This window comes from Poecilia reticulata, chromosome 7 (genome assembly GCF_904066995.2).
Source record: "Poecilia reticulata chromosome 7, P_reticulata-male-v2, whole genome shotgun sequence".
Classification (NCBI taxonomy): Eukaryota; Metazoa; Chordata; class Actinopteri; order Cyprinodontiformes; family Poeciliidae; genus Poecilia; species Poecilia reticulata.
The window spans coordinates 18,183,253-18,196,031 of record NC_088836.1 but is presented as its reverse complement, the minus strand read 5'-3'; the positions used below and the strand labels follow the sequence as shown (position 1 = coordinate 18,196,031).

Genomic DNA, 12,779 nt, shown 5'->3' with positions numbered 1-12,779 from the left:
AGGAGTGATAAGTTAGAAGGGCACAAAAAAAAAGCTGAGGTCAGAAGGAAAGCAAAGAGTAGAGTTACAAAAATTATTACTGTTGTGATTAGTAGAAATACTACAATATTTATCAAAGCATTGATAAATTACCATGTTCTTTTTTTTGTTCTCATTTAGATTCAAAGTATTTCCCTTCATTCATATTTAAAATCAGCTGATGGTGCAAGTTTCAGCCGCATTCTAGAAATTCGTAGTTTCATGGACAGCAGCATGGCCTAGACTTGAATAAAGAGTTATTAGTCTTTATTAGTTACAGTATGTAAGTAATATTCACCCCAGTCTCAGAAATTAACATTTTTTCTTTATAATATGAGAGGTCTTCCAATTAATTCACCTTACCATGGTCAAGTTACAAACAACTGGTTGGTCATTGTTTGTGCCTGTGCTGCTCCCAAGACGGGGAATAAATTCCCCATAATTTACGCTAACCCGACGATCTGGTGCTTTTTATGTCACAACTTAAGACTTATTTATTCAAATTGGCTTCTAATACTTTAGCGCCACTGTGATGCCCTGGCGCACATTTTAGTTGATTTTTGTTTCTATGTTTCCACGTTTTTAAACTGATTTTTTTGTCACCATGATCTGCTGAGCTTTGAGTGCTGCGTCTTCTCTCTCATTTTTCTTGCGTTTCAGATTACTCGTGTTACTTTTACCTCAGTGCTTCGGTTTCCTGGTCTTCTTACACCTGTTCTCCGTCCGTTCATTTACCCACCTGTGTTGCATCCAGTAATCAAAGTCCCCACTGCCAGGGCTTCTCGTTTAGTCACTCGATGTCGGATCCTCCTGTTGTCCTCACAGTAGTTGTGTTTGTTTGTTGACATTGTTGCATCATCACTTTCATGTTTTGGCCTTTACATATTTATCACTGACTGCCAAATAATACTTCAAAAAACACATTGTTGTTGCATTTATTTAATTTCATTCATAAAAAGGGGAAAACATCATAGCTTGGTGAGACTGAAATTGTAAATTTGTGCTATATTACAGAGAGCTACTGGGCACATTTCAACAAATATTTGTAAAATATTACTGAATCTGGACAAGTGGCATTTAGGTCAAGTAGTGACCTAACCATAGTGAACATAAAAACACACAAAGACTATTATACTAGTAACTCTGCACTTTGACAAAGCAGCTGCTGTCAACAACCTCCTCTTCCACAATCATCTGAGGCTTCAACTCGATTGTGGTTGAAATGCACAAAATGTAAACAGGACATTCTAGAAATTGAACATTTAGTCTGGGCAAAAGTGGTTAAAAAAACCTCTGGGAACAAAAGTTATGTCTCATCTTCTGGTTATAACAGTAAAGCATAAGAGCTGCTATTTAATCACAAGTTTTAAAATGTTTCTCTGAGACCAATTTAGAACAATACACTGTTTCACTTCTGCTCGCTTTGGTTATTCAAGTTTGAAGCATGAACACTTAACAGGTTTTAATGGATTTAATGGAGCCAACAAGCTTGTCTCTCTGATCACATACATGCATTATCTGCCATTATGTAAAATGTAGTTTCACCCAATTATGTCTGACTATTATGTTGTTCATTTCAGGTTAACTTATAGGCAGTCTTCTCTATTCATTATTAAACAAACTTAGTGCAAACTTGTACAAAGTGTGTACCACTGGATGATGCTGTCGTCAGAAAATTGGTTCTTGGGATTTACTAACAAATTTGTCTTGATTTCAACGTGCCAGTTTCAGTCCACTAGTTTAAACTTGGATTCAACTGGGCGTTTCAAACAGAAAATATTCCCGTACATACATCAGAACTGGATTTGTAACGAATAAAGCAGTATAACATTCAACTTCTAGACTAGCCATGAAATGTATGTATTAGTTTATTGGAAATAATACTGCTTAAGTGACTTAACTTTGACAAGTGGTATTTTCTTATCTATTCAAGCAACATGTCAGTGTATTAAAAAAAAAAAACTAACTAAAACTCCAAACACATTTATTGCAAAACTTACCAGCATTAATCAAAAATTTGAAAAAAAAAAATGTTGAAAAGGTTGATAAAGTCACAGGATAAAGCAAGCAATAAAAATGTGAACAACACACTGAATTCAAAGAAAGTGTTTTACAAGGAACACCCATTCCTGGTATTTGTCATCAGAGACCTGAGGCACTTTTCCTCCATAGCTTCTCTGTAAATGTGAAAAACACCCAATAAAACAGACAAAACAGAAACAAACAATAAAAGCAGAATGTAGCTCGGTATTTCCCTGTGACTCCATAAGAATAAGAGACTGTGAGGCCACAGTAGCCTGACATTCATAAGCGTCAACATTTTATACTTTGTAATAAATGTGGTTTTAGTGGATCAGAGATGGGGTTAGGCTTTGGATTAGGGTTAGGTTATAAGTGTGTTCAGCTACTTTCTGCTTCTGACACGACTATAGCCCCAACTTTCTCATAATCTTACCAATATTTACCATTTTTCAAATGTTCCTGCAGCTGATTTCTTTTGAACTCAAAAATACATCAGAAAGTAATAAATCCTGCTCCTCTCACATGGCTTTGTGCTGTGTGTAAACCTTTAGCCAGAGCAGCAGCAAGGTCATCTGTGTTAACCTAAAACACAAAGTCAGTTCATTTCAGTCAAATTAAGTCAGAGTTGAGTTGCTAAGATTAAACGGAAAGCTTGTGTTTGTGGTAAAATCAATATCTCCATATCAAAGCATGTAACAACATTTCCAGGTCGAGGTGAAGAACATCTTACCGGTCTATTATTAGTCTCTTGAGGCTACAGATGACAATGTTCAGGAGGAAAACCCCACAATGTCCTATGAAATACCAATTCCAAACAACAAACTCAGGGACGTCTTTAAGCAGCATCTTCAGTCTAAGTGAAAAAAAAGAACATATATGGTTAAATTGTGTATATCTGGCTTACTCAAAACTACAGTGCTGCAAAAACAAATGTTTCCCCTTTAGGGACACATTCATCATTTTACCAGACAAAAACGGCATGATTAAGCTTGTAATTTACAAATATAAAGGCTTAAAGACATTAATCCCTGTGTCATTGATCTATGTTCACCTAGTGGATGCACGCACACCTTTCAAAAAGTTCCACTTTTGTCTCCTGAGTCCATAGAATATTTATCCAAAAGTCCATGCATGATGTGAGCCTGATTCAGATCTTTTAGCCTGACAGGTTCTTTTAATGTATTTTTTTTATACATATCAGCTCTGGCATGAATTAGCCCCGGTGGGGGCTCATGAAACTGATCGCTCCCCAAAAAACTATGGTAGATCACCAGGTACCACAATCCCTTGTTTTACAAAGAGCAATTTCAATTTTCACATCAGACCAGTTTTGATTAAAAAAAAAACATTTTGTGTTGCCTTCAGTGTATTAATTACCCTTTTCTACTTTGGAGCGCAGCATAGAATGACACCACGAGAGGTAGAAGCAGATTAGAGAAGATCCTCACTGGTAACTCAAACATACTCAGGTAAGTTGTCACATTCCTCATCGGAACTGAAAGATAAAAGAACACAGTTAATGGAATAAATCAGTATAATGATCTCAGTTTTAAAGACTAAAGATGTAACAAATCTCACTCCAAATGCAGCTTAATAATTTGAAAAAAATCCATCGTTACATCACTGGCATTTAATTCAGTTTTCCAGTTTCAGATTTCTTTGAACTGAAAGCCATGTCTCTCAGTGAAGCTGCCTTCATGAAGCAGTGGTTAGTAATATCAGATGTCAGCAGAATGACTCATTGTTTTGACTTTGAGAAAACATGTTTTCTTAGAGATGCTCTGGTTGTGATTTTAGATTACCACACTGTAAAGAAAAACGGCCTTAATTTACGGTAAAAAACTGGCAGCTATGGTTGCCAGAATTTTACCGTTTTTATACGGTAAAATCCTGGCAACCAAAGCTGCCAGTATTTTACCATATTTTTAAAATGTATTATATTTTTACCGTATTTTAGAAATACTGTAAAATTCTGGCATCCGAAACTGCCATTTTTTACCGTATTTTGGAAATGCCATATTTCACCATATTTTCAGAATACGGTAACATACTGGCAACCAAAACTGCCAGTATTTTACCATATTTTTAAAATGCTGTATTTGACCGTTTTTTAATAATACTGTAAAATTCTGGCAACCAAAACTTCCAGTATTTTACCATATTTTTAAAATGTTGTATTTTGCCGTATTTTAGAAAAAAGGTAAAATTCTGGCAACCGAAACTGCCATTTTTTACCGTATTCTGAAAATGCTGTATTTTGCCGTTTTTTAAGAATACGGTAAAATTCTGGCATCCAAAACTGCCAGTATTTTACTGTATTTTGAAAATGCAGTATTTTACCGTATTTTAGAAATACAGTAAAATTCTGGTAACCAAAACTGTCAGTATTTTACTGTATTTCCCAATATACAGTAAAATACCGTATTTCCTAAAATATGGTAAAAAAAAATTTAAATGTGGTTTTGCCATAGTAAATACGGTCATACTGCCTGAAGCATAATATCTACATGAGTGAAAAACATGGCCAGACTGTATGATATATTGACATTTTATTGTAAAAAACCCCAAAAACTTTATGGGAAATTACCGGTCGCTGTTCTTATCAGAATTTTACCATAAAAATTACAGTACAACACACAAGGAAGTGTAACTTGTCAGCATTTCTACACAGAAAGTTATAAAGAAAATAAATCCAAATTAAACAAAAATACAGATTACGAGTAATCCACCTAAAGCAACAATTTCTATTTAAAAATTCAGCTAAAAAAAGAACCGATTCTAATTTCTGTCCAGTTTCCTCACGGTATTACTGAGATCTGGAAAACAAAACAAACAAAAAAAACAGCATGTGTCCACATAAGAGATAACCTATTATAGAAGAAAAACATGTGATAAAAGGATTCTTGCTCTGGGTTGAAAGTAACAAGTCACTGAGTCCAGACTTTGCTCAGGATGGTGTGCGTCATGGTTGTGGTCTTCCCCGTTACAGTTTGAAATTGAGATTCACATATTGTCAATCAGGTGTTTCCTCTCTGCTTGAAAACAAACAAAGCAAAAGTTAGAAAGATGCACTACATGAACATTATATAAATGCACCATTCACTTAAATGTTTGTTTCACCTTTGTTGACTTGCATATGGAGACTGGTACTTCAACCAGGCGGTGTGATCATTTCTGACTGAAAATTCAGTAGTTCTTAAACCTGTTTTTTCTCGACAGGTGTGATCCTCTCTGCAACCTGACAAAATACACAAACAAAAAACGTAAATAAAAATAAGACCTGCTGTTTCAGGGAATGAAATCAAGACATCACTTAAATAGGAGCTGCCTGACACAGTAAAGTTGGAAGGTGTGTGTCCCATGACATCTGGCGTAAAAGGAACACTGCATTTCAGAAAAAGAACATTATACCAACAGTAAAATATGGTGGTGGTAGTGTGATGGTCTGGGGCTGTTTTGCTGCGTCAGGACCTGGAAGACTTGCTGTGATAAATTGAACTATAAATTCTGCTGTCTACCAAAAGATCCTGAAGGAGAATGTCCGACCATCTGTTCGTGAACTCAAGCTGAAACGAACTTGGGTTCTGCAGCAGGACAATGATCCTAAACACACCAGCAAGTCCACCACTGAATGGCTGAAGAAAAACAAAATGAAGACTTTGGAGTGGCCTAGCCAAAGTCCTGACCTGAATCCTACTGAGATGTTGTGGTATGATCTTAAAAAGGCCGTTCATGCTCGAAAACCCTTTAATGTAACTGAATTAGAACAATTCTGCAAAGATGAGTGGGCCAAAATTCCTCCAGAACGTGTAAAAGACTCATTGCAAGTTATCGCAAACGCTTGGTTGCAGTTGTTGCTGCCAAGGGTGGCCCAACCAGTTATTAGGTTTAGGGGGCAATCACTTTTTCACACAGGGCTATGATGGTTTGGATTTTTTTTCAACTTTAATAATAAACACCTTCATTTACAAATTGCATTTTGTGTTTACTTGTGTTGTCCTTGACTGTTGTTTAAATTGGTTTGATGTTCCGAAACACTTAAGTGGGATAAACATGCAAAAAAACAGGAAATGAGGAAGGGGGCAAACACTTTTTCACACCACTGTATGTCCCCAAACAGAGAGAACCCTTGTAACATGTTAAACAATATTATGTCCAGATGTCAATACACAAATAGACTTTAAAAGTTACAAACATAACTGTTTTAGGCAATTTATGAAATAGATACTCACCATTTATCTGAGTCTCATGAAGGCCAATAAGTTGTCCTCAACCATTTATGTAGTTACAATTTCTGCAAGCTAGTAGAAACAAAGCTGTAAATGTGTACACTTTTCATACTTGCAAACATAGTTTTAAGACAATTTATGCTATGTTAGTTTTTCTCAGTCACTTTTGGTGCATTTCTCAAGTCATTGTTGGCATTTACAAAACAGTAAGCGCATTTCTCAAAACAATCTGTAGAAACAGCAAAAAACAGCGTTTGTTTGCAAAATCCTTAGTTCAGCTCTCAAAATTCTGTCAGTTAACATATCAGTGACTCAAAATAATAAGTTATAGTTTCTCTATGTACAGATAAGACGGTCAAATTTATTAGTCATGGGAAGAGACTACAAAATTTACATTTACGCTTTTGCTGTAATTTATTGACGGACCATGCCATGGTGATTCAGAAAGAAAAAGCAGAGAACAAAAAAGGAGAAAAGTAACCATAGGACAATCTCCTCATGGAAAACTGAACAGTGCTGTAGAAATTACATTACATTTTAATTTCCATCGTCATGCTGACAAAGGTTCCTCAGTGGGGTTAAGGAATGAACATTAGGGTGGGAGAACCTCCATCAGCATCTTGTTGTGGGTCGCAAACCATATCCTGATGTTGGACTGATGGAAACTGGCAAATGTCCTCAGCCTCTTCTGACTCTTCTTCTGCTTCCCTCCCAACTATTTCCTCCTTAGCCTCACTCCTCTTCTTCTCTCTGGCTATTCATTCTGTCCAGATACTTGTTCATCAGTTCTCAGAAATGTAACATTGTGTTGTGTTCTGGCTATCTAGACCATATTGTTGCCAACTGATGGTTCACAAGATGCATCTTCAATCTGCTTCAGAAAACTGGTTGATCGTTGGTTGAGCTAATGGTTCATACATTGACCTGTTAGAGAAACTCGGGTCTCACTTGGGAGTAATTTACCAATTCAGGACCGATTTAGAAAAAAAATCTAATGTAAATAATTAAAATATGATTGACATTATGACAACTTCAAGACTTATGCATGTTAAGACTTACACAATGAACTTATGCTGTTTTGGAAGTTGAGATAATTCAAGAGAGATACGTTCAACACATTTTGATCAACACGATTAAAGCAAATTACAACGGGGGAAAAGCAGAGAAGTTCACATAATCAGCATAATCAGTCGGCATAAAATTGATCCCAAATACATAATTTAATCAAATATTCTCATAAATGATGGTGGCGTTGGCTGTAGGAGTTTGCTTTGCAATCAGTGGGTTGCCAGATTGATGCCTGGTCTACTGTTGAGATTTCATCTTGGTGTATTAAAGGAATTTTTAAAAAAGAAACCAAAATATCACACAACCATTCTATTCTTTGTAAAAATTACTTTTGCAGTCTCATTTACGGTTTTACATTGTAGATATAAATATCAGCAAAATTTGTAATTTTGGCTGATTAGTACTGTTAAGTTTAGGGTAATTAACTGCCGGCAATATTACAATATTTTTCTATGAACTTTACTTATATTTTTACAATATATTACTGTATTTTCTACATTTCATGACTGTCAAAATTACTTGGGATATATGTTTATTGAGTTATGATAATTCCACATATTTTCTACGGTAATTTAATGCTTTGAATATTACAGTCAGTAACTGTTGGTATTTTATCGTTTTTTACCATAAATGTGCACCGTATGGCTTACAGATAACTCTTGTTTGGCTAAAGAATTAAGTAAATTCGAACATTAATCAATTAGCTGCTAAAGATGATTGCTTGTGCTTAGTGACAACCTTACCATTCTTCATTAAGTGAAAATGGTGAAGAGGATCTTCACTGGGTTCTTGCACGGTGGAGCTGAACATTTGCATGATTCTGTGTTCCTTGAAAGATGTTTTCAGTTCGGTTTGTTCCCCTCCTTTCATCTTCTGCTCCTCTACTTTGGACGTCTTTGGACTGGTGGAGTTACCATTTGAGGACCCGTGGGATACACTATGCCCTATCTTAGCGAGAGCAACATCTAAAATAGAAAATAAATGCATCAATGATTTTTCTCTCATACAGAAATTAAATGCTCTGTAAACTTAAAGCATTTCATTTTGAACTTGACTCACCATTGCTCTGAAGGAAGTTGATGGCATCTTTGTAGCCAAAATTGAAGGCTTGTTCTGCAGCCTACAAGGGTAAACAAACAGTTTAACTATAGGGGCAATATGACATCCATGTGTCAGTAGCTGCATATGTTTTCAAAGACCAAAGCCAAGTTAGATCTCTCTTTTAAAAATAATGCATGTTTGTATGACATGGTTACTACGCTTAGATACATAAGGGGTTTCCAACTGTTTGTATCAAGGGAATTTAACTCGACACAAATAGATACTGACGTTGTGGAAAGTTCACCTGCTAACCTGAAGTGAAAATGTGTGTGTGTACCTTAGTCTTGTTAAATGAACAGAGAGTGGAGTGTCAAAACTAATTTTGTAATGATGGTCATTGATATAAATACTACTAAGTAACGTAATGCTTTTGGCCATTTTGTGTTTTGTATTAAATTAATAGTGTAATACCGTGTCAATAATGTAGTTAAGCCAAGTTACTAAGTTGAAAGCCATAGGTACTATTTCGACATAACTATTAAGAAAAAAAATGAATCCTAATTAGATTTTCCTAAGTCTTAGGAAATGTAATGAAATTAATAAGCATTTTAATTATGTATAAATAGTGGATTTTGTGGAAATAAAATATTTTTTGCAGTTGTGTTAGGATGTTAGGATAATGTGATTATTGTCCAGCATTATATTATTGTTTGCTACAGGGGGGTAATTGAAAAAAGTTGCTGGCAATTCATTAGAATAAAACACAGACAAGTAAGATTTCTGACTACTGAACTCTCTGAATGTCATTCTGTAAGACTACTGTACAACACATTAGCAATGCAAAAAATACAACTTCTATCTATCAAAAAGAAAAAGTCCAATACAGCATCTCACCTCTAAAGTCACAGGGTAAAGACCATTGATGATTCTGAAGGTGTTAGCCATGTTGACCTTAAGAAATGTTCCAGAAGCTACCAGGTCCATCACACATGGAGGATCAGCTGGACATATATCAGCTTCTCCAGAGAACGGGCATACAGTTAGTGTGTGGTTGGACGACTCAGAGAGCAAGGGCTGGAATCCACTCAAGCCACCATCAATGTAGTGCTGTTGAAACATGACAACCTTGTGACTAAGCAAATTCCTGGAATAAGTTTGGGAATTCTTCTGAAATACTCACCACTCCGTTGAAGGCCGGAGGCAGAAAGCCACAATATCCAGGCACAAAACAGCTACACAGGAGAGCCTAGAACACAACACACAACAAGTAACTATTAGCCAACAAACACAGCACATATAGATTTGTTGGAAATTTCATACATTCATCAATGTATGATTGGAGGATATAAATGTCATCAATTTTGTGCTTTAAAGGGACAAAGTCATGCATTTTGTTTTCTTGCGCAATCAAGTAACTATGATACTTTCAGTTGTTTTACATAACTTAAAAGAAATGTGAGTCTCTTAAGACATCATCACAAAAACACTTTTCCATTATGCCGTTTACAGCCATTCTTAGGAGATTCATACTCAACCATGCATGAAAGAACCAAAGCAATACTCCAGGTATTATTTTGATGAGAGAATAACAATATAACTTGATATTAAGCTAAAAAAAATTGGATTTTGTGAAACTGTCCACAGTGGAGAAAGTTTTACATCATCATTTGTGAAATGGTGCCAACCTACAACGAAGGGTGGCTCAAAGATCGACGCCTTCAGGCATCAGACATGAACAAGCCTAAATATTTTGTTGCCAGAGGAAACAAAAACGGGCTTAACTTCTGACTTTGAAAAGAATAATGCCAAGTTTTTCTTAAAAAATAAAAAATAAAAAAAAGAAGAAGAAAAAAATAAAAATATAATAATAAAAATTATTATTATTATTATTATTATTATTATTATTATTATTATTATTATTATTATTATTATAACCATTTTTTTAACTAGCAAATAGAAATAATTTTGGCAATTCTGAATTATTTGATTAAAGAAACATTTGATTTCATAAAAAATCACTTTTAAAGTGTGATTGAATATCAGACAGTTAAAACATAAGGGTATGTTGGTAGTTAGCTTATGTGTCTCCTTACAGTACAGTGTGTAAAGAGACACATTACATAGACACGTTATAAAGAGAGATTGCAATACATGGACTGTACTGCAATCTAATTAATGGTTTCCACAATAAACCATTAAATAGAATGCAGTATACCACTATTATTGTTAATGCTAATAATATATTATTAGAGAAAAAATATTTTGCAGGAGCACAAACTTACATTCACTACATCTTCTTTGGACTGAAATTCTGATATGATGAGGTGCTTCCCATCTGACAGTCGTGTCACAGCAACACCAAGGCGGCCACTTGCAAAATGGTGTGCATCCGAAGGAAGGTGCTTGCGCAAAACATTTTCCAACCACTTGAAAACATTGACTGAAGGGTTCAGTGGTCCAAGTGGGGCAGCCATCACCTGTTTGACAAAAAGGATGATCTCATCCCGAATGGTAGCTGTGACGTGAAAGAACACTGAGGTTAAAGTCATAGCCACAAATAGCAAAGTAAATTTAGAACAATCAACAAATTCACTTACCTGGGTTGATTTTACAGACAACCGCAGCTGCTACCACGGATCCGGCAGATGCACCGAGGATGTGGGGGGCCGCTTGGAGGATCCAGGGTGTGTGCTTCAGGAAGCACAGAACAACCCCGAACTGGTAGGTAGCCAGGAATCCAGACCCGGAGAAGGAAATATCATAAGGAACCTCACGAAAGTGAGAGCTGGAGATACTGTGGGGCATCTTGCAAAGTGTCAACAACCTAATAATTATTTATCAGCATTAATCTAATCGGCATTAGAGAGTCAACAGCAAATGAAAGATACCAAGTTGGAACATGCATGTATGAAGAGTTCAGTCAAAAGTGTTTGAGGGCGAGTCAGGCAGAGTTTTTAAATACGTCCCGATTGGACACATCGTTTTGGTTATGGCCATGTGATTTGGCAGTTTCTAGGCCTTCTTGTTTAAGTCATAAGACACTTTCAGTCCTTAAGTTCATTATACTGTTACATACAAATTATAGGCTTATGACTGATATACACCAAATAGATATCTACAATAGTTTATTTCTGCAAAACACACTCAAAAATACATGCAATGTCTTTAGTGTTTATTTCATTTAGATTTTCCTTAATTTCCTACTTCTTTTCAAACCAAATTCAAACAGTTTTTTTTCTTTGCTTTGAGGGGATTTAAAGACCATTAGTGCAACTTGCAATTTTCACAAAACACACACAAATCCCAAAAAAAAGAGAGCGAAAGAAAATAGCCAGGTAACAGCTGAACCAAAGCACTTCCACAGCATCCCCTGCAGGTACAACTTCGACACACTGCTAAACAACAGAGTGTAAAGGGAGATCTTTTCCCCATCTGCAAAGACAGATTTTGTTATTTTCATTTTAGTAAATGATGCTGTATGATATGATGCCCTCTAAAAGTATTCATACCCCAAGAAATGCTTTCAATTTGTAAAGGGTAAAAGATAGACAATAAAAGTCTAACGTGTGGCATGCACACCTTTTATTCTGTTATCTCTGTGTAAAATCCTGTGCAACCTGCTACATTCAGAAGTCACCTCCTAATGAAACACTTTGACTGTGTTTAATTTCATTTTGAAACCCATGTCTATGAAATCATTAAGTTTGTTTGAGAACAATTGACAGGTCATAAAGTTGTGGAAAAGTTTCATAAAGGTGTAGGTTAGAAAACATTATTCTAAGCTTTGAAAATATCAGAAGTAGAAAGTTTGGCTGAACTGCAAACCTGACAAGAAATGTCCATTCTTGACAGGAAGAATGGACAATCATCATTCTCTGATTGGAGCTAGGAGAACTTCACTTGGAGAATCAAGTAGGAGTCCCATAGTGTATCTGGGGAAGCTACAGAGATTTAGAGTGTTTAGGATGCCAACCTTTGTTGTTTCCAGAAAGCCATGGGAAGACATATTTAAAACTTCCCATCCATTTTCTTTACACTCTTGTCCCTCAGTGGGGTCGGGAGGGTTGCTGGTGCCTCTCCAGCTAGCGTACCTGGCGAGAGGCGGGGTCACCCTGGATAGGTCGCCAGTCTGTCGCAGGGCAACACAGGACAAACAACCATGCACGCACACACTCACACCTAGAGGCAATTTGGAGAGGCCAATTAACCTGACAGTCATGTTTTTGGACTGTGGGAGGAAACCGGAGTACCCGGAGAAAACCCACGCATGCACAGGGAGAACATGCAAACTCCATGCAGAAAGACCGGGGCCGGGAATCGAACCCAGAACCTTCTTGCTGCAAGGCAACAGCTCTACCAACTGCACCACTGTGCAGCTCATTTAAAGATCCCCATAATCCC

The 12,779-nt window shown here is 36.3% G+C and overlaps 1 protein-coding gene across 1 annotated transcript; it reads right to left on the bottom strand.

The window, feature by feature from the left end:
* Positions 1–941: 941 nt before the first annotated feature.
* On the bottom strand, positions 942–12,767 carry pnpla1 (patatin-like phospholipase domain containing 1). The gene is made up of 9 exons (XM_008413801.2): positions 10,976–12,767; positions 10,661–10,893; positions 9,559–9,624; positions 9,273–9,485; positions 8,397–8,457; positions 8,081–8,302; positions 3,418–3,535; positions 2,771–2,893; positions 942–2,622 (listed from the first exon to the last, which is right to left on the bottom strand). Exons 1-9 carry the CDS (start codon positions 11,181–11,183, stop codon positions 2,559–2,561), a joined length of 1,308 nt encoding a protein of 435 aa, XP_008412023.2. The 5' UTR covers positions 11,184–12,767; the 3' UTR covers positions 942–2,558.
* Positions 12,768–12,779: the final 12 nt, after the last annotated feature.

Coding starts and splice junctions, on each gene's coding strand:
- pnpla1 (XM_008413801.2), bottom strand. CDS start 11,183: ATGCCCCACAGTATCTCCAGCTCTCACTTTCGTGAGGTTCCTTATGAT. Junction 9,625..10,660: donor CCAAAGAAGATGTAGTGAAT/GTAAGTTTGTGC, acceptor GTTGTGTTCTAG/GCTCTCCTGTGTAGCTGTTT. Junction 3,536..8,080: donor TTTTCACTTAATGAAGAATG/GTAAGGTTGTCA, acceptor TTTATCTTTCAG/TTCCGATGAGGAATGTGACA.